Consider the following 25,209-nt stretch of genomic DNA (forward strand, 5'->3'; position numbering starts at 1 on the left):
GGAGTGTAGCTCCCAGGATCACTTAGAAAATTGGCACCGGGTGAAAAAAGGGTTAAAAAATCGTGAGATAAAAAAAAGAAAAAAGAAAAGAAAGGGGTTGAGCATAGTTACAGAACCACCAAACCAAGGGTAAAAGTTAAACAGGTTTTAATACAATCAATCAATTTCCCCGGCTGGGGTGTCCCTGTCCTCCATGCCCCCGACTCCAGACCCCCTTATCCGTGGCCGCTCTCCTTCCTTCCAGCCAGGTCTGCCCTCTGTTCCTCTCCACATCTCTCCTGTCTCTGCACAGCCTCCTCTGCACTGCAGTCTGCTTTTTAACTCTCGAAATCGCTGGCAATGGCAGCAATAGACAACGTTTTAACTCAGGCAGGCAAAGTGTTTTTACCAATGTTTGAAAAATCATAGAATATCTCTCGGGGTCTCAGAGAATCTGAGAAAAAATGGTGTGCCGTCGCTATAATTCATTGCATAGTTTTGGGCAGTTGAATGTGGCTTGTTTTCACCCTAAAGCAACTGAAACCAGAGCTTTTTTTAAAATATGAATCCTCTAAGGCCTCCCTCATACAGTTAAAACAATCGTTTTATGGCTGCCTCATGCCTTACGTGAAGCATAAGGCCGTTTCAATTCATTTCCTATGGAAGTCACATGTTTTGATACTTTGATAACTTGCCTTAGGGGAGGGGGGGGGGGGGGTAAAGCCGGAGAGCCGTGAGGCATGCATAAAACAGCAAAACACGTGACTTCCATAGGGAATGAATTGAAACGGCCTTATGCCTCACGTAAGGCACAAGGCAGCCATAAAAAGATTGTTTTAACTGTGTGAGGCAGGCCTAATACTAAACTAAACCAGCTTCATTTTGATGTGATCACCTGATTTCTGCATGCATGCATGCATGCATACATACATACATACATACATACATACATACATATATATATAGAGCATTTTATTTATTTCCCAAAGCATTTCCAAACCTTTTCCAAACCAGAAAAAAAAAAAGTTTTTTAAATATTTCCAAGAATTAATTCCAGGACCCATGAAACTTTAAGAACATAATCCACTCAGTGGCCATGTGTTAGGCACACCTCATCAACCCACCACAATGATGCCTAAAAAAAGGGTTGACGACGGTAAAGTAAATGTACTTAGTTACTTTCCGCCACTGTGAACAAACACTCTCGTACGTTAAACGTCACAAAATGCTCCTTCAGCAACACTCTGCAGGGTGGCTGGCATACACGTGTTCACGTGCTAGACAGTAACTAAGTACATTTACTCAAGTGCTGTACTTCAGTACAATTTACTTTACCTTGACTATTAAGCAGTGGTGGAAAGCAACCAAGTACATTTACTCAAGTGCTGTACTTAAGTACTATTTTGAGGTATTCTTTTTACTTTACTGGAGTATTTTCAATTTCCAATAATTTCACTTCTACTCCACTACATCTCAGAGACGAATATTGTACTTTTACTCCACTACAATTATTTGAAAACTTTAGTTACTACTTTGCAGATACAAATCATTAAAAAATAAAACTATTTGAAAATAGCCGATCTACAAGCTTATCAAATGATTGTCTCCGCCAGGCCAAAAGGCATGGCGAGAGAGTATGTTTTACCCCCTGTCCGTCCGTCCGTGTGTGTGTGTGTGTGTGTGTGTGTGTGTGGGTGCGTGCGTGCGTGTGTGCGCGCGCGTGTGCGTGACCGATGCCTTTTTCCCCTGCATGGTCTTAATGCGTTAAAGTCCATGCTGGACAAACAGATGAGCTTCAGGCAGCCAGACAGAGATGCTGATGTGTTTGTTCAGCAGGTCATTAACACACTGCCTTTAGTTCTGATTCACTGAACACTGTGGAACACTTTCCTTAAACACACCAGACTAACTAACCGGAAATAATCTGATTACCCACAATTAACCCTGAACAGCACCGTGGGGGAATTCTGTCTTTAAGCTTTTTTTCTTCGGTTTTCCGCTGAGCGCTGCAATTCTACATTTCACTTCTAGTGTGAATGTAGAATTGCACTGGCAGTTATATGTTTTGGTAAAAAACACAAGTATTTTGTTTTAAAGATTTCTTTGGCTATTCAAAAATAGCAGATCTACAAGCTCATAGTGCGGCACCGAGTGCCGCGCTATGAGCTTGTAGATCTGCTATTTATTTATTTATTTATTTATTTATTTTGGGGGGGGGGGGGTGGGGGTCCCTGGAAAAAAGTATTTTGAGATGGTGTTCCGTGGCCAAATACATACAGTATCTAAAAAAATGTTTTCTAAATCCTAACAGTATGTTGCTATAATATCAGTGGTGCTCAAACTTTTCATGTCAAGGACCCCCAAAATGATATGCATTTGGCCACGGACCCCTATCTCAAATATGTTGTTCCAGGGAGTCAGGGACCCCCCAGAGGCACAGATCAGAGTTAAAAATGTTCGCTTTAAAACATATATATATTCAAAGATTTGCACACATTTTCCACGATTTGTGGAAACGTTTTTTGGCAAAAAGCTAAAAGCTCTATATTCAGATAGTCGTCACTGCTATAGAGTGTTTGTTCAGTAACAGGAGTCTCCCTGCCTCTACAGATGGTTCAGGTGGTTTGCTGATAATTATTCATCAGCTTTCATTTTATAGTGTGTTAAAGTTTACATTTTGACAAGACATTGTTGTATGTGTCATTACTTCCAAATTCACTTATTTATCCTCTATCCTGTATGAGTTCTTTCTCCTGATTGGCTAAGATTAGTATTCCGACCGGAAATGTATTTTTTTGTTTACTGAAGAGCCGAAGAGACATAGAAACTCCTGTTACTGAACAAACAGAGCTATTTAACACGTATTTAAAAAATCAAAACTAAATCAATTACTGCACCTTAACCACATAAACCGCAGTGACACTATTTTGGGGGGCGAACATTCATTGAAAATAGCAGATCTACAAGCTCATGACACACCACTTTGTGACGCCTCGTGAGTTTGTAGTTTGGCTGTTTTCGGCAAACAGATTGGAAGAAAATATCTCCATTATATAGTGCATAACTTACTTTACTTGAGTATTTTCCATTTCATGCTATTTTATACTTACACCCCTCTACATTTCAGAAATGATGTACTTTTTACACTGTGGTATACTTACTTACTCACTTTAGAGTTTCTTCCACCTCTGGATACGAGCATAATGTGTGTCAGTGTTCAGATGGAGAATGAATGATGTCCTGATTCACATCTCAAGGTTCAAGGTCGTGCTTCATCGTTACATCTTGTGTACTGCTTCCTTCAGATGATGCAGCAGCATAGGCAGGTTCTAGGGGCAAGGCCTCTTTGGTCTTTGGTGTTGTCCATGTTTTTAAGGTCACAAAGGCCAAAGGCCACGGCAGGAAGGCCATCAAATAAAGCAAGCTGTATAGTCCATTGAGAGAATGAATTGAATTTAAGGGTTAAGGATAATAATGTAAAATGTAATATGTAGAAATAAATACATTATGGTAATTACAATCTGATCCATGCTCAGCCCTGCACCAATCAAATCACTGGATTGGTTTAAAGAATTCAATCAAAAGACACTGTTACAGTATACATATTGTCAAGAAACAGACCAGTGGTGGAAAGTAACTAAGTCCTAAAGTTTTTTTTTTAATTTACTGGAGTATTTCCAATTGTCTATACTTTTACTTCTACTCCACTACATCTAAGAGGAAACTATTGTACTTTTACTCCACTACAATTATTTGAAAACTTTAGTTACTAGTTACTTTGCAGATATAAATTATTACATTATAAAACATACATTAACCACTTTATCCCTATTTTATACATAGGCTATTTGAAAATAGCCGATCTAGAAGGCCTCAGGGGTAGAGTGGCCGGCAGAGCAGCCGGATGGCAACCATCAGTTTGTTAGTGTCGAAGTGTCCTTGAGCAAGACACTGAACCCCTAATTGCATTGTATTGTTACTTTTACTTCAGTAAAATATCTGAGTACTTCTTCCACCGTTGAAAGAGACACTGGTGTCACTGTCTACATATTGACCAGAAAGAGACAGAGGAGAAAGTGGTTCAGTCACACAGCTGCGGGGCATTAAGGCCACTGTGGCCTCACAGCATGGCATGTTTTTGAGGGGCACAAGGCCAAACTGAGGGGCAACGACGGCCATTGGCCTTCGTGGCCTCTCTGAAATTCCTGTCCTGAGCATACTTTAGGTAATAATAATAAAAACTAATCTGAGTATCATCTTGTGTCCACCTCATCCCACACTGATGACACATACTGTACATACAGACAGACAGTATACTCAAGGTTATTTTATTCAGTATTTGTCCTGGAGACACGGATCAGCAGTATGCATGCATTCATGCACACACACACACACACACACACACACACACACACACACACACACACACACACACACACACACACACACACTCACACACACACACACACACACACACACACACACACACACACACACACACACACACACACACACACACACACACACACACACACACACGCACGCACCAGTGTGGAAGAAGTACTCAGATAATTGACTTAAATAAAATTCGCAATACCAGATTATAAAAAAAACTCTGTTACAAGTGAAAGGCCTGTGTTCAAAATGTTACTTGAGTACAAAAGTATGTCAAGATGTACTTAAAGTATACCAAAAGTAAAAGTACAAAAATGTTTTAAAATTGCAGATCTGCAAGCTCACGACGCGTCGCATTGCGTTGTCGCATAGGCTATTCGAAAATAGCCTAGGTATAAAATAGGGCTAAAGTGGTTTTATAATGTAATAATTTATATATGCTAAGTAACTAGTAACTAAAGTTTTCAAATAATTGAAGAGGAGTAAAAGTAAAATGTTTGCCTCTGAGATGTAATGGAGTAGAAGTAGAAGTATTGGAAATTTCAAGTAAAGTGCAAATACCTCAAAATTGTATTTAATTACAGTACTTACGTAAATGCACTTAGTTACCGCACGCACGCACGCACGCACGCACGCACGCACGCACGCACGCACACGCACACGCACACGCACACGCACACGCACACGCACACGCACACACACACACGCGCACGTATAGCCCCTCCAGGTCAGTGAGTGGGTGTGTCCTTGGGGTCAGGACAGTATATAAGGAGCCAGAGACCCTCTGTTCTGTCTCACAGCCATCTGACCCTCCTTCACCACCTCCTGCAGAGAATCACCTCCTTCTCCTCTTCCTCCTCATCCTCCTCCTCCTCTACCAGCACCACCTCCTGACAGGTAAGCTCTGCAGACAGTTATTGTTTTTTTTGTAAAGCCTTGTTTTTATTTTTATTTTGGGGAACTAAAGCTTTTTTTAGCCCCCACATTTAGAGATAAATAAACTGTTAAATGTGTGTGTTTGTGCCAGTATGGCCCTGTGTGCCTCTACACACTCTCACAGTTGTTTTGAAATTATTTATTTGTTTTTGTCTCATTCGTAAAGGGCAAGACCACTTTGGTAGAGGTTTGGGTTGTGTAGTTACCTTGCCATGATGTAACTCCAAAGGTGGACAAGAAATCAAAAATAATTGCTCCATTGATTAGAAATTGATAATTCAAAATATGCTCCTCATTCACGGTAAAACAGCTCTCAAAGTCACTCTTTTAGCACATAAATTAACCCAAACATAGCTGATTCAGACTATATAGAACATCACCAAACCCAGTACTGTTTGTTTTTTTAATAAAAAATGTCAACTTCCTGTTGATTTTACTATTTGAAGATCTGGATCCGGATCCGCCGATCCAGTCCAGGTTTTCTACTTATTAAAAATGGCAAAATCAACAGGAAGTTGACATTTTTATTTAAAAAAATAAACAGTACTGGGTTTGGTGATGTTCTATATTGTCTGAATCAACTTTGTTTGCGCTCATTTCTGTGCTAAAAGAGTGACTTTGAGAGCTGTTTTACCATACAATGTAAGTCAATGAGGAGCATATTTTGAATTATCAATTTCTAATCAATGGAGCAATTCTTTTTTAATTCTTGCCCACCTTTGGAGTTACATCATGGCAAGGTAACTACACAACCCAAACCTCTACCAAAGTGGTCTTGCCCTTTAAGCCAATAATTTGATGACCAGCGGACCGGTTGTCAGCGGTTCCGGTATAGGAGACACAAAGGAGACTCTTTGTGTCTCCTACCGAAACCGCTGCCGGACACCAAATTATTGTCTTAGGAATGAGACAAAAACTAAAACAATATCCATGAATTCAAGTCTCCATGAGGTGACTAATACATAGTCCCTATGACTATCCCTTTGACACTGGTGTGTGTGTGTGTGTGTGTGTGTGTGTGTGTGTGTGTGTGTGTGTGTGTGTGTGTGTGTGTGTGTGTGTGTGTGTGTGTGTGTGTGTGTGTGTGTGTGTGTGTGTGTGTGTGTGTGTGTGTGTGTGTGTGTGTGTGTGTGTATGTATGTGTGTGTGCCCCCAGCATGGCCCTGTGGCTCCAGTCCGTGTCTCTCCTGGTGCTGCTGGCGGTGTCGTGGCCAGGCCCCCCATCATGCCAGGCGGCCACGCCCCCTCAACACCTGTGTGGATCCCACCTGGTCGACGCCCTTTACCTGGTGTGTGGAGAGAGAGGCTTCTTCTACAACCCTAGGAGTCGGAGAGACGTGGACTCTCTGCTGGGAGGTGAGACTGTGTGTGTGTGTGTGTGTGTGTGTGTGTGTGTGTGTGTGTGTGTGTGTGTGTGTGTGTGTGTGTGTGTGTGCGCGCGCGTGTGCGTGTGTGTGTGTGTGTGTGTGCCTCTCTCACTTTCTCTCTCTCAGACACATACTGTACAATACAACAGTCGCTCACATATTTGAAATATGATAAAAAGTTTCAAAAGTATCCGGATAATTATCACATTTTCACTTTGTGAACTGGTCTACATTGTACCACGACATTAACCCAGTCTGTTACCAAATCATCACATCAAACAAAAGTCTTCTTTCCCTGATTTCTTTGTTTGTGCATATAGGGTGCGTTCGGAAATTGCGCACCGGAACGCCCTCGCCTATTAGTTTGTATTGGCCAGTGCGCTCAGTGCTGTATTTCCGAACGCACCCATAGTGATATTTTCTTCTGTAAGGACTTTTTTTGGACGGACCTTTTAGTCAAAGCATTTTACATGTAATTGTGCCGTTTTACATTTTTTGCCTGATAAAATATTCAATCAATCAATCAATTCAACTTACATTAGTTAATCATTACATTTACTTTCCGGCTGTTTGAACCAGCTGAGGAACACCATTGTGATTACAATGTCTGTGAGATTGGTTGAAGGAATCATTTCACCCACTCTGTTAAACCGGCCAACTTGTGATGTGACAATAATGTTGATAATACTCTAATCATTGAGTTCAGCCAGCAGGGGGAGCCATGGTGAAATTATGTTTCCCCTGTGTGTCTCCTCTCAGGGTTCTTGGGGTTACCCAAGGCGGGCGGCGTAGCGGGCGCGGCAGCAGGCGGGGACAACAACAACAACGAGGTGGCAGAGTTCGCCTTCAAGGACCAGATGGAGATGATGGTGAAGAGAGGCATCGTGGAGCAGTGCTGCCACAAGCCCTGCAACATCTTTGACCTGCAGAACTACTGCAACTGATCCTCCATCCACCCACATCCATCCACTCCATCTACACCTCCCAAGGTTAGTACTGAACCTCCTCCATACATCCATCCATCCATACATCCATCCACTCCATCTACACCTCCCAAGGTTTGGGATTTTTGTATTTATTCATTTGGACTTTTTGCTTTCAATTTCAGTTTTGCTTTAATTCAGTCATAATTTTCAAAGCGAGTGTGCTAGTTCAGTTTTAGTATAGTTAGATAGTTAGTTTTTCGTTGTAATATAGGGTGGTCGGGTGAGATTATTATACCTTTTGGCCGTTAGCAATAATAGCCGATCTACAAGCTGACAACGTGTCTCGATGTGACATGTTGTCAGCTTGATAGACCTTCTATTTTCGCTACTTTTGAAGAAAGATATTGATACATTTCATATGCACCCAAAGGCTTGTGTATATTATTGACAAAGTCAAATCTAAGGACATTTTCAGAATAAATTTACTTTTTCAATTTTACAACACAATACAGTGTCAACTAACTTTGTATTTATTTTTATTTTTTTCGTTTTTATTTCCATTTCAATGAACTAAAATGTTTAATCAATTCTATAGTTTTGGATTATTTCATTAGTTTCAGTTAATTATAATAACGCTGTCATCTCCATCTCCACCCCACAGCTTTGCTTCTTCAGCCCAAGAGGAGCGTCAGCCTCAGCGCATGGCCCCCCCCCCCCCCCCGCGCCCCTCTCCATCTCCACCGCCCACCTGTAGCCCCCACACCGACCCCCTTTATCCTCTCTCTATCGCCCCCCATTAGCGCCCCCCGATAGCACCCCTCCATTGCCCCCCTTTAGCAGCCCTCCATCGCCCCCCTTTAGCACCCCTCCAGAACAGATGCAGTCTTAATGACTGTCATTACACAAAGTGCTGACAAAACCAATGAATGAATGAATTATTTTCCTAGAAAATAAAGTTCCATGAATTGATAAACTGTTTCAGCTTTTTCCTTGACTTGATGCGTCTAGAATCAACTGAGCTTTTTATTGACAAAAATATATTTTGTCTATATATATATATATATATATATATATATATATATATATATATATATATATATATATATATATATAGTGGCAAGTGGCAAACCTTAGCCTATAGGCCTACAGTAGGTGCTTCTTTTGGGCTTGTTTTGATAGACCTAGCCACCTGTTTCTCAAGCAAAATGTGGCAACGCACACACACACACACACACACACACACACACACACACACACCTGTGTGAGACAGACAGACATTGCGCTCCATTGTATTTGGGGGTAAATACAATAATCACCTTTTAAAATTTGAGCTTCAACCACATGGAAGTAGAGTGGAGAACAGCCCTGACAGCTGAACGAGAAGTTTAATCATCTTCATGATCAACTGTCGGCCATTTTCTTCCCCAACTGAGTGCATTGTCCAGGGGTGAGTTAGCCGCTTAGCTTTAACATGCTAACATGCAGTGTGGTGTATTGACCTGTGTGTGATTGTACTGCTGACAACATGCAGGCCTGTAGTAAAACACATGAACGTTTAATACATTTAATACAAACAATAAAAACATTTTCTTTACTTTACTTAAGTGCACTTTTGAGGTATTTTTACTTACTGGAGTGTTTCCGATTTTCAGTATTTTTACTTTTACTCCACTACATCTCAGAGGCAAATATTGTACTATACTCTGCTACAATTATTTGAACATTTTAGATACTAGTTGCTTTGTAGATTTTGATTATAATTACAGAACACACTTCAACCCTATACATTTCAGCCATTTGAAAATAGCAGATCTACAAGCTCACAAAGCTTGTAGATCTGCTATTTTTACTTGAAATGGGACAATCTGCATAATGAGTACTTTTACTTTTGGTACTTTTTTGAATTCCGGACTTTTACTTGTATATTGCATATTGCAGTGTTGATACTTTTACTTAGGTAAAACATTTGAGTACTTTTTCCACTACTGTAAATGACTCTATGGAGACTCTATGAGAGGGTCCTGAAATATGTTTGTGATATTAGCTCCAGACTCACACAGAATCAGCCTAACTTCAATCTCTGTCAATGTAGCTCTCTGTAAATCAGGTGTGATGCAACTTTGATGATGCAGAGGGCCGCTATATTTACACAGTCACTCCAGAGGGACACATTGCATACACTGTCAGGCACCTCTTATCTCCGTATTTTAACTTTTTTTGTAAATTAATGCCGTACTTCGCCATTCTATGTCACACAAAAGTAGCAAAAATAGCAGATCTACAAGCTCAAAACGCGTCGCGCTGCGACGCGTTTTGAGCTTGTAGATCTGCTATTTTTGCTATTTTTTAATTGGAATCCAGAATATTGCTTTGCTATTTTTTAATTAGAATCCTGAAAGAGAGAAATGTCATTTCAAATGTAGTTATACAAACTTTATGAACTTAAATACAAATACTTTGGATATAACAAAGACAATAGAATTGTAATACTAGTCATGAAGCTACTAATATAGACTGAAGTCATTAAAGCGGGTCATGTTTGCATGTTTGGAATTGTAACTGAAGAAAATAGTATATCAGTATTCTGATATTAACCTGTGGGCCGCATTAAGTGAAGGTGGGGGCCGCATTAAGTGAAGGTGGGGGCCACATTAAGTGAAGGTGGGGGCCGCATTAAGTGAAGGTGGGGGCCGCATTAAGTGAAGGTGGGGGCCGCATTAAGTGAAGGTGGGGGCCGCATTAAGTGAAGGTGGGGGCCACATAAAGTGAAGGTGGGGGCCACATAAAGTGAAGGTGGGGGCCACATAAAGTGAAGGTGGGGGCCGCATTAAGTGAAGGTGGGGGCCACATTAAGTGAAGGTGGGGGCCGCATTGAGTGAAGGTGGGGGCTGCATTAAGTGAAGGTGGGGGTCACCAGTTGCCCATGTATGCTGTAAATTATAGACACTAGACCATACCCGGTCGGCGCAGCGCATCCGTGGGGGGATATGCGCACATGATCTGGCAACCCGGGAGGCAGTTCGTCCCATAGCTGGGCAGCCCCGTAACCATGGCGACAGTGTTTGACACAAAAACGCTAATAAGAAGCTGAGATTTGATGAAATCGAAAAACGGGCTTCACAGTTTTAAGTTCAGATGGTAATGGTCAATGGCTGTGTGCAAAATCAGAGCAATTGGTCCAGCCACTGAGGAGAACCGGGTAGCTTCACCTACCACTACAGAGAGACAAACAGACAGAGGTTACTAGAATTATAGTAGGATGCAGCCACCACTGTTAGGTGGCAGTGCTGTATACCACATTTAAAGGGATATTTCACGCTCAAACATGTTTGGGGTCATTTTAACACCTACTCTACTCTTTTAGTTTCACCCCAGACAGTTTATTAAGTTGCATTGTGACTCCAAACTCCATTTTAACCATGTTAGATTAATTGAAAACACCCGTCCTTGGTTCTGGCGACTGATATTGTCTTTCTAATTGGTGCACGAGGGGCCGTATTTATTCCAATTACTTTTTCCATTTAATTTATTACAATTTTTTTGCAAATTTCCAGGTTAAAAAAACAAACAAAAAAAAGTATAAACAAAGCCTCCTCACGCATCACCGGCAACAACATAATTCCACTTTACCTAGGACATTAATTAGCGGATAGCAGTGGTGCAAAGTAACCAAGTACGGTACTTATTACTTAAGTATTGTATTAAGTACAATTCTGAGGTACTTTTTACCTCTATATTTTTTACTTCTACTCCACTACATCTCAGAGGCAAATATTGTAAAGACCGAAAGACCGAAACGTCAGTCACTCTTTTTTACTTGCACTGTATCAATAAAAGGCTTAAATTGTCCGTGCGACTCCAGTGTTCATCTCTTCTGCAGGCAAATATTGTACTTTTACTCCACTACAATTATATGAAAACTTGTCGGCGTAAACAGTAAGAAACACACTGGCACTGGATGTACCCTGTTTTACTTTTAATAAACCTCTGGCACTGGTCCTCAGAGTTACTACAGGGGTTCCGCCAAATCTCTATGTGATATGATTTTTCTTTTAACCATAACCACTCGAAACCTAGCATCCCTTTTCTGAGGAGAACGTTAGCCAAAAATAGCAGATCTACAAGCTCACAACGCCTCGCGCTGCGAGGCGTTGTGGGCTTGTAGATCTGCTATTTTTGGCAAAGAGGTATAGGTGTAGAGTGAAAAAAGAGCAGACCAAGTAAACAAAAAAAAGTATAATTTACTTGAGCACCTGCCCCTCAAAATGTCTGTGCACGCCACTGTCCCCAGGACTTATTTTTTGTGTTATCCTTTTAGCTCAAATGTCTGACCGTACCTTGTGCTGTTTGCATTTCTGACTAACAAAGTATCAATCAATCAATCAATCAATCAATCAATCTATAGCCATAATGCTGTGTGTGTTGCATGTGAATGAACTCAGTCTTTCTGCTGTTTTGGAATTGGTGAAAACACCAGCTTTTTCCTCAGGGTGACGCGCTTAACTTCAGACATCTGCTTTATGCTCCCCGGAGACACCGGATCCTCCTTCTGGCTCACATCGTTGTTGACCCGAAGGAGAATGGTCAGGAGGTCGTCGCCCCTGTAACAAAACACACACAACGCTCAGAACATCTCCACACGTGGCACTTGATTGTATTGCAGTCATTTAAACCAGTAGTTCTCAAACTTTTTGTTCATGCCAAGGACCCCCGAATTGATGTATTTTGCTACGGAACCCCATCTGAAAATGTTGTTCCAGGGACCCCCAGAAGAGAAGATTAAAAGTTCAAAGTTTTTCAAAACTTTTCAAAACTTTTCAAAAATAGCAGATGTACTGTACAAGCTCGCAGCTGTGAGCTTGTAGATCTGCATTTTGTATGTTAATGGGTAAAAGTTGTCAAAATGATTGTGATTACATTAACTAATTGAGCCCGAGGCATGGGGATGAAAAACTATGTTTCAATCATGGCAGTCAAAGTGTTAATAACATATTCATACATCAATTTATGTAAATGTCTTTCTTTCTTCATTAGATAATTACCTGGGACAGCGTTTTCTCAGCTGTTCGCACACAGACTGTATGAACCAGGTCCCAGTTGTTCTGTCCCTGAATGCTAAATAATTCTCCACAGTGGCCATGGCGAGCAGGAAATCTGCTTCCACAGGAACGTGAGGAGCCTTCACATTTATTTGGGGTCTTATAATACAGTCTGGTTCAACCCCTGGCTGCGTCGCCTCGCCCTGACAGGCCTGGATGAAGAACACTTTGGGTTTGTTCACAAGGACACGGCAGTTAACTCCGTTGAAGCACGCAAGTATGTCTTCAATGAGGAGGAGCTCCCTGTCGGTCCCCATAACACTACCCTTTTCTCCGTGACTCATAATGCAGCAGACAAAGACATCGCCGTGCTGTGGAGGATCCTCAACTTTAAGGTTGGTGAACTCCCAGTGCTCCGTGGACCATTCCTCTACGTTGAACCTCTGTAACTCAGCGAGGTCCTTCAAAGTCAAAGAAGACAAACAGTTGAGGATCTCGTGCATTTGGCTCATGGTTTGGTCTTTAAACATCAACACTCTGAAGCCCAGCCAGCTGAAGGTATCGGCCAAATCGTCTGCAGTGGAGGAAAACAAACCCTTTAGTCATTAAGATTCAACCACCAAAGAAACCAGTTACAGAATAGCATTTGCTTCTCATGTTTACATTTCAGATGTGAAGTTGTCACGCTCCTCAAGAGCAATTTATGATTTTGAAATGCCATAATCTGCCATAAAAGGTACAAGCAACCAACAGTAAAGCGTATGAGGGTAAGTATTATCCAGACAACATCCATACCAGCATCCTTGTTTGTTCCAAGTCGTGTACTAAAGTATCCAAAGTTCTCATTGTTGATGATCACACAGAGACCTGGTTTGCTGCTCACCTCGTACTGGTCATCCTAAAAACAGTAGAGAGAGATATTCAGTTTGTCACAAATGGACTGTGGGATTTAATTTCACATATTTCTGAACATGTTATCACAATTGTGAAGGCATCCTACACGTCTGTAGTTTTGAAATGGTTTTCAAATAAAAAGACTGATTGAACCAACCCTGAAATTACATTTTTCTGACTGCCTGTGTCAAAATTAACTGGAGAGCATGTTCCCGATCTGATGCTGATCGGGAATGTGTATAAGTCAAACATTTAGCGTTTTGTCGTTTGCTACCGCAGAGGAGGTTAAGGGGGGTGGTTGTTGACTAGCTATCAACCAATCTGGGAAATCTTCTGGTACTCTTTTTTTTACTCTTTTGTGTAAAACAGGAACTTGGTTTGGCTCCTCCCTTTTCTTAGTCCACTTCCACCCGGGTGCATCTGTGTTTATTCCTACTAACTACTCAAGCAAAAAAAAAAAAAAAGCTAAAGAAGACAAAACTATTTGTCCAACTGTGACATTGTGGTCTCATTGTTGTTATACAATTGAGTGATGGGTTATTGGCCATTTCAGTGGCCTTGTGGTTTGAGTGTCCGCTCGAAATTTGGAGTCTCAAAGTTGATCTTTGTTTCATTTCTCATAGTCGCTAAATCCACATCTCGGTAAAGGCATCATTTGACAAACTAGCATCATGTCCAGGGGGTGTATTTGAGCCACATAGCTCAGGCCCAAGGGTACTTACAAACCTATATACTCGTCTGTGAAATTGATCGCTGTGTATAATATTCACTATAAGATCACTAACGCTAATATTAATGTTACTAACTGACCTGGTCTTTTCCACCTGCAGTCCCATCCTCTCTTGACTCTGGATCGGAGGTGGTCAGAGGTGCTGGTGCTGGAGGGGTTATGATCAGGGGAACAGGGTTAGCATCATTGTTGTTACGATAGGGACTGAATGCTAGAATATGCTGCCAGTAAAGGAATAGATCAGATCTCTGCACTCCACATCATAAGAGGACATGTTACCATGTTCATAATCCATAAATACACCAAACTTCTTCCCATCAGAGAAGTGGACATTAGATTTATCTGAAGCTGCCTATTCCCCTTCAATCAGACCTACGGTACAGAATCAATCCTGTCCGTGTTTAGTTTTTCCAGAATTAACCAATAGTACCGAGGATATAGATCAGAACTGAGAAAAATAGAAACCAGGCTTTCCGACGTTGGTTACTGGAAACGGCTTCATGCTGCGGCTGATCCTTTTGCCATATGACAATTGAATGAAGGCCCAGTGAAGCTTTTACTACAGTCAGGCACATTGTGGGGAATTTATCCTGGTGGGAACATTGATTGATACCGCATGACTTTTTAATGATTTATAAAATTATATAGGGGTAGGGTTTCAGTTAAAATCTTTTAAAACACTTTGAAATGATCTAAGACATCAACAACAGTACAGTATGTCAAGGATCTTTAACTCGCAAATTGCCGCTTTGTGACTATATAATGATTTATTTTAATGTCACTGTGCTGACCTGTGTGGAAGTCCTCTGTGGCAGGCTGGGTGGCAGGCTGGGTGGCAGACTGGGTGGCAGGCTGGGTGACAGGCTGGGTGGCAGGTTGGGTGGCAGGCTGGGTGGCAGGTTGGGTGGCAGGTTGGGTGGCAGGTTGGATGGCAGGCTGGGTGGCAGGCTGGGTGGCAGGCTGGGTGGTGCACATTGGCTCTGCCAGTTTGAGGTCGTACTTGCCATCCTTGCCCATTCTGTATCCCCTGGTCTCATTAGTCTCATAGTCCCATTGAACCTTGATTATTCCATTTGTGCGCAGATTTGTATGGACCCGACCCAGCCCAGGTGGGGGTCCATCCTGTACCAAAGCACACAAAGCGGTGTCAATTGTATTGATACAATCTATGAGGCTCATCACCTACTGTTAATGTTTATCTTTTATTAACTGACCTCATCTCCGTATGTCCAGTCTGGTCCTCTCATGACTCTGGTACCGATCTTCATCATGGAGACCAGCTCTGGACCAGAGGTTGGCAGGGAGGCTGGACATGGTAAATGATACACACATTTGAACGGTCAGAATTCCTAATCAGTCAGTCTGATTTATACCAAATTAGCTAAAGACATCCATATGGACCAAGCGTATCAAAACTGACACACAGCTTGTTAATATCTCATTTAGTTTTGATTATACTGACCAATTAATGTCAAACTGGTGTCCTTACTGTAATGAACTGTTGTTACTTCAGAGCTAATTAGACTATTGAACGAACAGAGCAACCATTGTGTGCCTCATTATACATCTTCATGGCTACCGGCACAAAAGACAGTCTACGTCTATTGTATTTCCCCTTAGGGGTAGATTAATCTATAATTTACTCTCCTGCTCCATTGCCCCACAATGTGGAGGAGGTTGGAGTGGTTGGCTATGATAGCGTCCAGTTTCCGAGCAATATGCACCTTCATGTTGAATCATGCCGAATCACCACTTTGTTGCTACTGTATGTTTAAAGGATTTATTTAAATGTCACTGTGCTGACCTGTGTGGGAGTCCTCTGTGGCAGACTGGATGGCAAGCTGGATGTCAAGCCGAAGCGTGGTGGCAGACCGAGGCCGGGTGGCAGCCTGGGTGGTAGACCGAGACCAGTTGGCGGACTGAGACCGGATGATATACTGAGATCGGGTGGCACATCTAGGCTGAGAGACAGGCTGGGTGAAAGGCTGGGGGGTGCACATTGGCTCTGCCAGTTTGAGGTCATACTTGCCATCCTTGCCCATTCGGTATCTCCTGGTTGTACCAGAGTCCCAGTGGACGATGATCCATCCATCCTTGAGCACATTTGTCCGGACCAGACCTAGTCCAGGTGGGGTTCCATCCTGTACCAAAGCGCAGAAGGCGGTGTCAATGTTATTTGAATAGAACTATGAGCTTATATGCCAATCACAGACTGTTAATGTTTATCTTTTATTAACTGACCTCATCTCCGTATGTCCAGTCTGGTCCTCTCATAACTCTGGTACCGATCTTCATCATGGAGACCAGCTCTTGACCAGAGGTTGGCAGGGAGGCTGGACATGGTACATGATAGACATTTTATACAAATATGACATTTTAACTGTCATAACTCCTATGTACTGTAGTCAGTCTGATTTATACCAAATTAGCTTAAGACATCCATATTTGCTCATATATTAATGATCCATGTGACTAGATGTTCTGCCTCTATACTTCTAAATCATAGGTCTGATTGCTACCAAATAGTCTGAGGATAATTATCGGACCAAGCGTATCATAACTGACACATAGCTTGTTAATATCTCATTTAATTTTGATTATACTGATCAATTAATGTCAAACTGGTGTCCTTACTGTAATGAACTGTTGTTACTTCAGAGCTAATTAGACTATTGAACAAATAGAGCAACCATTGTGACCTCATTATACATCTTCATGGCTACCGGCACAAAAGACTGTCTATGTCTATTGTATTTCCCCTTGGGGTAGATTCATCTATAATTTACCCTCCTGCTCCATTGCCCCACAATGTGGAGGAGGTGGGAGTGGTTGGCTATGATAGCGTCCAGTTTCCCTGCTATATGCACCTTCACATAGTGTTGAATCATGCAGAATCACAGCTTTGTTGCTACTGTATGTTTATAGGATTTATTTTAATGTCACTGTGCTGACCTCTGTGGGAGTCCTCTGTGGCAGGCCGGGGGGCAGGCTGGGGGGCAGGCTGGGGGGCAGGCCGGGGGGCAGGCTGGGGGGCAGGCCAGGTGGCAGGCCGAGGCAGGGTTGCAGAATGAGAATGGGTAGCAGCCCGGGTGGTAGACCGATGCTGGGTGGCAGACTGAGGCCGGGTAGCAGATTGGGTGGCAGGCTGGGTGGCAGGCTGGGTGTCACAGTGGACCTTGGTCCGATCATCCATTGGCAGGTTTGTCCGGATCTGACGCAGCCCAGGAAGATGGAAGATGTGTATGTCACCTGTACAACAAATATGTTTAAAATGTCACAACTCCTATGCAGCGAGTCTGATTCAAACACAACTTGTTCAATAGACATCCAACAACAACATCTGACTAGACTAGATTATTTGTTTATATTTCCTCCTAAATCATAGGTCTGATTGCTACCAAATTGTCTGTGGAAAATTAATGGACCAAGCTTATCCAAACTGACATACAGCTATAGCTCATTTAGATTGGAAGATATTGAGTTAATTTCAAACGTGTGTGGCTCAGCACATATAATATAAGACAACAACCACTGGGCCAGTCATCACAGTCTTACAGTATATGTCTACATAAGTACCTGAAACAAAACTCGGAAGTTACATTCAATTTGAACTGAACATGCAAATCCAAAAACCCAAACAGACCCTGTACACTGGCAGACTGGATGGCAGGCTGGATGGAAGGCTGGATGGCAGGCTGGATGGCAGGCTGGATGGCAGGCTGGATGGCAGGCTGGATGGCAGGCTGGATGGCAGGCTTAGGCTGGATGGCAGGCCGAGCCGGTGTGGCCGGCTGGGTGACAGACTGGGTGACAGGAGGCATGGCAGACTGGTTGGCGCGCTGGGTGGCAGACTGGATGGTGGTCTGGGCAGCGGCTGGTGGCTCTGCCAGTTGGAGGTCATACTTGCCCTCCCGGCCCATCCGGTAGCTGAATTTGGCTCCCCAAGTGCCCGAGTCCCACTTGACCTTCATCATTCCATCCTCATCTGGTTCTTTGCAGACCCTCCCCAGCCCACGAGGTCCATCCTATACCAGAGCACAGAGAGAGGTGTCAATTGGGTTGATTAAAACTCACTCTTTTGACACGTAAACAAACACAAACAAAGTTGATTCAAACCATATGGAACATCTCATTTTTTTATATATAAAATGTCATCTTTCTGTTGATTTTACTATTTAAAGATACGGTTCAGCGGATCTAGTCTGGGGTTTCTAACTAATAAAAATTGCGAAATCAACAGGATGTAAAAAAAAAAAAAGAAACTACTGGGTTTGGTGATATATATTGGCTGGATCAACTTTGTTTGTGTTTGTTTACATGCTACAAGAGTGACTTTGAGAGCTGTTTCACCGTACAATGTAAGTCAATGAGGAGCATATTTTCAATTATCAATTTCTAATCAATGGAGCAATTATTATTGATTTCTTGTCCACCTTTGGCGTTACATCATGGCAAGGTAACTACACAACCCAAACCTCTACCAAAGTGGTCTGGCCCTTTAAGACAACATGATCAATAACCCACTAATCTAGCAGTGAATCCATGGCAGACTGGGTGGCAGACTGAGTGGTAGACTGGGTGGTAGGATTCAGCAACGGATTCTAATTTACTCTATAATATTCACTATAAGGTCACTAAAATGTTTTATATTTGTCTCCGCCAGGAGACTATGTTTTCACTTTCCGCCCCCCCCTCGGCCAAGCTAACATTGGTCAAGCCTCACGTGACACGTGACAATACGTTGAAAGAGTGTGCTCTGATCGGCTAGTGAGATGCATGACGTATAGCGGCCTATAAATAGATGCCTCTTTCAAAGTGAGGTAAGACAGGAGTAATGGCTGAGAAATGGCGGAGTAACACTTAAGACAGGATTAATCAGGAACAGTACTGGCGGAGACCTGTGCTCCGAGGAGCACATTTTCTAGTTTATTATCAAACCTCTCGTCCCCATTCCCAGTCTCGTCCTCTCATAACTCTGGTGCCGATCTTCATCATTGAGACCAGCTCTGGACCAGAGGTGGGCAGGGAGGCTGGACATGTAAATGATACAGATAATTTATGCAAGGGATAATCAATAGGGAGCAGGTCATTATTGAGAAATAAACCCCTGATAGGGTGATTAGAACCTGACGCCTAGCGCAGGGGTCTAAGCATTGACATCTATTTGCTATTAAATACGCACGGACAGGCTGGGTGACAGGCTGGGTGGCAGGCTGGGTGGTGCACATTGGCTCTGCCAGTTTGAGGTCGTCCTTGCCCTCCTTGCCCATTCTGCTGGTTGTGCCATGGTCCCAATAAACCCAATGGACAGGCAGGGTGGCAGACTGGGTGACAGGCAGGGTGACAGGCTGGGTGACAGGCAGGGTGGTAGACTGGGTGGCAGGCTGGGTGACAGGCTGGGCAGCAGACACGGTGGCATGCTGGGTGACGACTGGTGACTTTGCCAGTTGGAGGTCATACTTGCCCTTCCGGCCCATCCGGTAGCTGATTCCTGATACAGGACACCAGTCCCACTTGACCATCATCCATCCATCCTCATCTGGTTCTTTGAAGACCCGCCCCAGCCCAGGTGCCGGTCCATCCTATACCAGAGCACACAAAGAGGTGTCAATTATGTTGATTAAAACTATGACAATAAATGTTCATTAATGACCATGACCTGAAGACCACAAGAAAAAAATACATATATTCTTATTTTTATAAATGGATAAACACAAAGAGTCAGGAGGGGTTATGTCCAATTTCTTCTGAAAACAAAACATGATCAATCCTCAAAAACAAGATCACCCTCTAATCTATCAGTGATATACTGGTCTGTCAAACTGTACCTAATGTATAATATTCACTATAAGTTTGCAAACATTTTTATGGTGTATTAACCTGATCTCCCCATTCCCAGTCTGGTCCTCTCATGACTCTGGTACCGATCTTCATCATGGAGACCAGCTCTGGACCGGAGGTGGGCAGGGAGGCTGGACATGGTAGATGATGCAGATAGTTTAAACAACATTGTTTAAACAATGGGTGTGGCATTTAACACATATCAGACTTTTCCCAGTAATGGCCACCATGAGTTAAAAACACATGCAGTATGAACCTGGTACAGAATTGGCCATAATTCAATGACTGCTGTTTATTGTTAATTTAGTTGGTGAAACACGTCTCCAAACTGTTGAAATGGAACAGTAGGGGGTGATAGGGTTTCTGGGGGGAAAAAAAGGCATTTTGGGGAACTTGAAAAAGGGCATTGAAATTGGATGTTGAGAGTGCAAAGCTAAAAGAAAACAAAACCTGCACATCCATTGGAGGGTAATTGCAAGACCGACGGAAACCAGAGGCAGTGCTAAATTAAAGTTTGCACGCTGTGGCTTAAAGGGGTCTCAGTCTCAGCTTTATTTGTGAACATTTTGTCTTAAACAGTCTTCTTCAGAAGACTTTTCTTCAGAAGACTTTTCTTCAGATGACTTCAGAAGAAATTCTGAAGGAGGTCGTTTTAATCAAAACGTTAACAAATAAAGCTTTTACTGGGAGCCCTTAAAGGAGTAGTTCATCCAAAAATGACTTATTTTCTATTAATTACACACCCCATGAAGCATTAAATTCATGGAGACGTTTTTGTCGCATTCCTAAACCAATAATTTGATTACAGACAGAAAGATGCTAATGTATCCGGTAGGAGACTCAAAGTAGACTCTTTGAGTCTCCTACCGGAAATACACCAGCTCATCAAATTATTGGCTCAGGAATGCGTCAAAAACAAACAAATCTCCATGAATTCAATGCTTGGGTCCTTGGGTTTCTGAAAGGGGCTATATAAATTCAAGTTATTACTATTATTATTATTATTATCAATATTATTATCAGAATATAGAGCCATTCAACACTTATTTCATGCAAAATATATCAAATAGTTGGACAGTAGTTTTACTAAGTACTTACCGAATCTGGTCTTCACTATGCCTGGAGTCCACACAGAAACAACAATACAAAAGACAACAATTCAATATCACACAGTATCAATAAGACAAGAACATGTAAAATAAGCCAAAGATAAAGATCATAAAATTGGTGAAATAAAAATCTATTCATAGTGTACTATAAATAATGCATCAGTAGGTTACAGTATTTTTTATTAATTTACCGTGTACTTAAATCAACATTTACGTACATCTCTAGGAGTAGTAACAAAATGGTGGTGCCGATTTGTGCGTGCAAAGTTTCACGGCAATCAGAGGTGCGTTCATTATCTGAGGCATCGTTTGCCCGAGGAACCGTTTGCCCGATCTACGTGAAACTGTACACACACATCCTGGATGCCAAAGCAGAACCTCTGCCCCAAATGTTTTAAATCAGCCTGTTATGGCGCTTATTCTGTCCAAATATCACGCAAATCTGTACATAGTATCTCTATAGTCATGTAATCAAGTCGGATCTGTCCGATTTTTCATTTTCCATCGTGATTGTCTAAGATTGGCTTCCAAAGTTTGCAGGAGTGGCTTGTTTTGAACAAAATGCCTTAAATCATGAACGCAGCGGGCCATTGCCATGAAACTTTGCACGGACATGCCCACTAGGCCAAGGAAGAAATGGCAGCCTCATGGTGGCGCTATAACAGCCCGATATGCGCCAACTATTTTTAAACCGATCAGTGTGAAACTTTGCACGCACACTCCCTAGAGGCCAAGGACACATCAGACTTTTATAGCGACAACGACGAGAACCTTTTGTAGTACCTTAACCTACCCCCCTACCCCCTACCCCCCTACCCCCCCCCCCCCTCTCTCCTTCTCCTTTTGTACATATTTCTTACTCTTCATACCAGTAACCTGTAAACTGATTGTATGACATTCTATAGTAGTTGTGTATATCTGTCTGTCTCTTATATGTCATCATGATTTGTGTGCATGGGAAACTCATTTGAAACAAGCTCAGTGCTTTTATGAGTCTTCCAGTTTAGTAGACCTTGTATCGTGAATTTGTACTTCAATGTACTGTTGTTCTCATGTCTTACTAAATAAAGTACATCAATCAATCAATCAAGTTCCTTTTCATGTCTTACCTTTGATTCTTGACAATTTCTTTGAAAGTTTCTCTGCTAGATCATTCCTGGTGATTTTCCTCAGAATATCCTCAGTGATATTCACAGCTTCAGCAGAGCTGTAGGTCTGCACCATGCGGCCTATGGTGTCCCTCTTGTCAGCATCCTGAAGATGATCCTTTGGGATGTTCAGGTGGCTCTGGAACTGCTTAAAGTCCTCGTCTGTCAGACCCTCCAGAGCTTCCAATATGAGATGATCTGCCATTTCTGTGAATATTTAATGAATGGAGATGATCAGTGCTGCTGAAAAGCATTATGGAAAGATAGTTTTATATATATATATATATATATATATATATATATATATATATATATATATATATATATATATATATATATATATATATATATATATATATATGTATATGTATAGCTGACATTAACCGATGGCAGCTGATATGTCTCTGTTGTTGATAAGCATACATTTTGAGCTGGCTATGTTGGTGTGATGGTTCTCTGTAGCCTACCAAGCTTTAGATTCTGAACAGTTATTTCTTATAATGAAGATGTATTTGTTTCCCTGGCACAAAAGGGGGAACTAATAACACCAAAAACTAAATAAACAAATATTGGTATCAGCTATCAGCTAAATAGTTATTCTAAACATCGGTATCGGCCACACATGTCCATATCGGTGCATCCCAATAATAATCTTACCTGCTGAAGAGGCAGAACATGTTCTATGTTCATCTGCAGGAAAGGGATGTTGATGATCTGTGTAATTTGATCTGATCTGGTTGAAACGTTCCAGTGGGAGTGTACAGTATGTGACTTTAATAACTGGACTGGTTGGTAAAGTTAATGTGAATGGTTTAAATTTGGAAGAAATATTGGTTCTTGACCGTTTCTTTAAAGGTTTCTCTGCTGTGATATTCACAGCTTCATCAGAGCTGTAGGTCTGCACCATGCAGCCTATGGTGTCACTCTTGTCGGCATCATGAAGATGATCCTTTGGGATGTTCAGGTGGCTCTGGAACTGCTTAAAGTCCTCGTCTGTCAGACCTTCCAGAGCTTCCAACATGAGATGATCTGCCATGTCTGTGAATATTTAATGCATGGAGATGATCAGTGCTGCTGAAAAGCATTATGGATTTTTTAAATGTTCTTTACATTATTACTACTAGTAAAATTACTACTACTCAAATCATTTAAATATATACAATACGATATGTACCGTATATACATATATGTTCACACATAGTATGGAATATCAACAAGCCTTTGTGAGCCTGCGATGTTCGGAATTTGCCAATCAGGAAGAAAAAATCGGACGGATCCGTCTTGATCACTTGACTATAGAGATAATGTGTACCGATTCATGTTTGTGGGAGTAATATAAGTTAATTTAATATTAGTATAATTTGTTTTGCAAAAATCGGCCTCCTGGTGGCGCTATAATAGGGCAATGTTAAATGGGGGACATTTGTTCCTCAACGTAGTGCGAATATGCGTGCAAAGGTTCACCGCAATCGGACACTGCGTTCAAGATTTGAGGCATGTTGTCCAAAACAAGCCACTCCTGCAAACTTCAGATGTAAATCTTAGCCAATCAGGAAGGAAAATGAAAAATCTGAAAGACTCGTGTTGTTTTATGACTATAGAGATACTGTGTACCGATTTGCGTGATGTTTGGACAAAAGCTGTAGGAGTGCTGTGAAGAAATGTGTTTTTGCCAGAATCAGCCTCCTGGTGGCGCTATAACAGGCCCATGTGCAAAATGTGGGGCAGAGGTTCTGCTCTGGCATCCAGGGAGTGTGTGTGGACATACTGTACTTATCAGTATCACACCCCATGTCTATAATCATGATGAACATACTATACGTCTCAGTCTCACAACGCGACGCGTTGTGAGCTTGTAGTTGGGCTGGTTTTCCTAAACCTGGTTGCTTGTTTCTCTCACAGAATCTGGCAACACTGTCTGCCCCTGGGGGTCCCTACCCATAGGTTGAGACCCACTGCTGGAGTTCCATGTCAACGTTGAACAAACGTAAGCAGAGAGCATTCCAGCAATGGCTTTAAACATAAACAAATGCCATATTTATCACACCTCTCATTTCAGACAGGCTGTTTAATACACAACGTATAATAGTGCTTATTGGTTAATGTATGTTTTGTAATAATTATACAATTCTACAAAGTAGGCAAAGAAGGTTTTGAAATAATTGCAGTGGAGCAAAACGTTCAATATTTGCCTATTTGAGATGTAGTGGAGTAGATCGCAGAGGTGTAAAGTAGCTAAGTACATTACAGTACATACTTAAGTAAAAATTGATATTTTTACTTTACTGGAGTGTTGCCAATTGTCTATACTTTTACTTCTACTCCACTACATCTCAGATGCAAATATTGTACTTTTTACTCCACTACAATTATTTGAAAACTTTAATTAGTTACTTTGCAGATATAAATTATTACATTATAAAACATATAGATTAACCACTTTAGCCCTATTTTATGCCTAGGCTATTTTCAAGCATTTCAGTACTTTTACTTTTGGTACTTTAAGTACATTTTGTTACCAATACTTTTGTACTTTTACTCAAGTAAATTTGTAATTCCGGACTTTTACTTGTAACAGAGTATTTCTACATTGCAGTATTGAAATCTTTACTTGAGTAAAAGAATGCGAGTACTCTTTCCACCACTGCTACACATCCAACATCCATGTATTTAATAATCAGTGTTTAATTAATAATCTTACCTGCTGTAAAGTCAGAACATGTTCTATGTTCACCTGCAGCAAAAAGAGGTTGATGAAAACATGTCCTCGCTGTGTGTTTTGATCTGATCTCGTTGAAACATTCCACTGGAAGTGTGTTTTTGTCAAAAGCAATAACTCGACTGT

At 41.7% G+C, this 25,209-nt stretch overlaps 3 protein-coding genes across 3 annotated transcripts; 1 reads left to right on the forward strand and 2 right to left on the reverse strand.

Moving 5' to 3' along the window:
- Window positions 1–6,467: 6,467 nt before the first annotated feature.
- ins (preproinsulin) lies at window positions 6,468–7,621 on the forward strand (the record flags this gene model as incomplete). The annotated part of the gene is made up of 2 exons (XM_084074397.1): window positions 6,468–6,666; window positions 7,437–7,621. The coding sequence occupies 2 exons, from the start codon at window positions 6,468–6,470 to the stop codon at window positions 7,619–7,621; spliced, it is 384 nt and encodes a 127-aa protein (XP_083930523.1).
- Window positions 7,622–12,819: 5,198 nt separating this feature from the next.
- On the reverse strand, window positions 12,820–17,065 carry LOC311057439 (uncharacterized protein; the record flags this gene model as incomplete). Its single annotated transcript, XM_084074398.1, has 7 exons — window positions 12,820–12,854; window positions 12,968–13,216; window positions 13,438–13,540; window positions 14,347–14,414; window positions 16,071–16,407; window positions 16,508–16,599; window positions 17,053–17,065. 7 exons carry the CDS (start codon window positions 17,063–17,065, stop codon window positions 12,820–12,822), a joined length of 897 nt encoding a protein of 298 aa, XP_083930524.1.
- Window positions 17,066–17,194: 129 nt separating this feature from the next.
- LOC311057440 (uncharacterized protein) lies at window positions 17,195–25,091 on the reverse strand (the record flags this gene model as incomplete). Its single annotated transcript, XM_084074399.1, has 7 exons — window positions 25,066–25,091; window positions 23,022–23,402; window positions 22,326–22,571; window positions 21,206–21,226; window positions 20,147–20,238; window positions 17,917–18,291; window positions 17,195–17,515 (listed from the first exon to the last, which is right to left on the reverse strand). Exons 2-7 carry the CDS (start codon window positions 23,398–23,400, stop codon window positions 17,195–17,197), a joined length of 1,434 nt encoding a protein of 477 aa, XP_083930525.1. The 5' UTR covers window positions 23,401–23,402; window positions 25,066–25,091.
- Between the last annotated feature and the right edge of the window lie 118 nt (window positions 25,092–25,209).

Source organism: Gymnoscopelus microlampas (assembly GCF_963454915.1).
Source record: "Gymnoscopelus microlampas genome assembly, chromosome: 12".
NCBI lineage: Eukaryota > Metazoa > Chordata > Actinopteri > Myctophiformes > Myctophidae > Gymnoscopelus > Gymnoscopelus microlampas.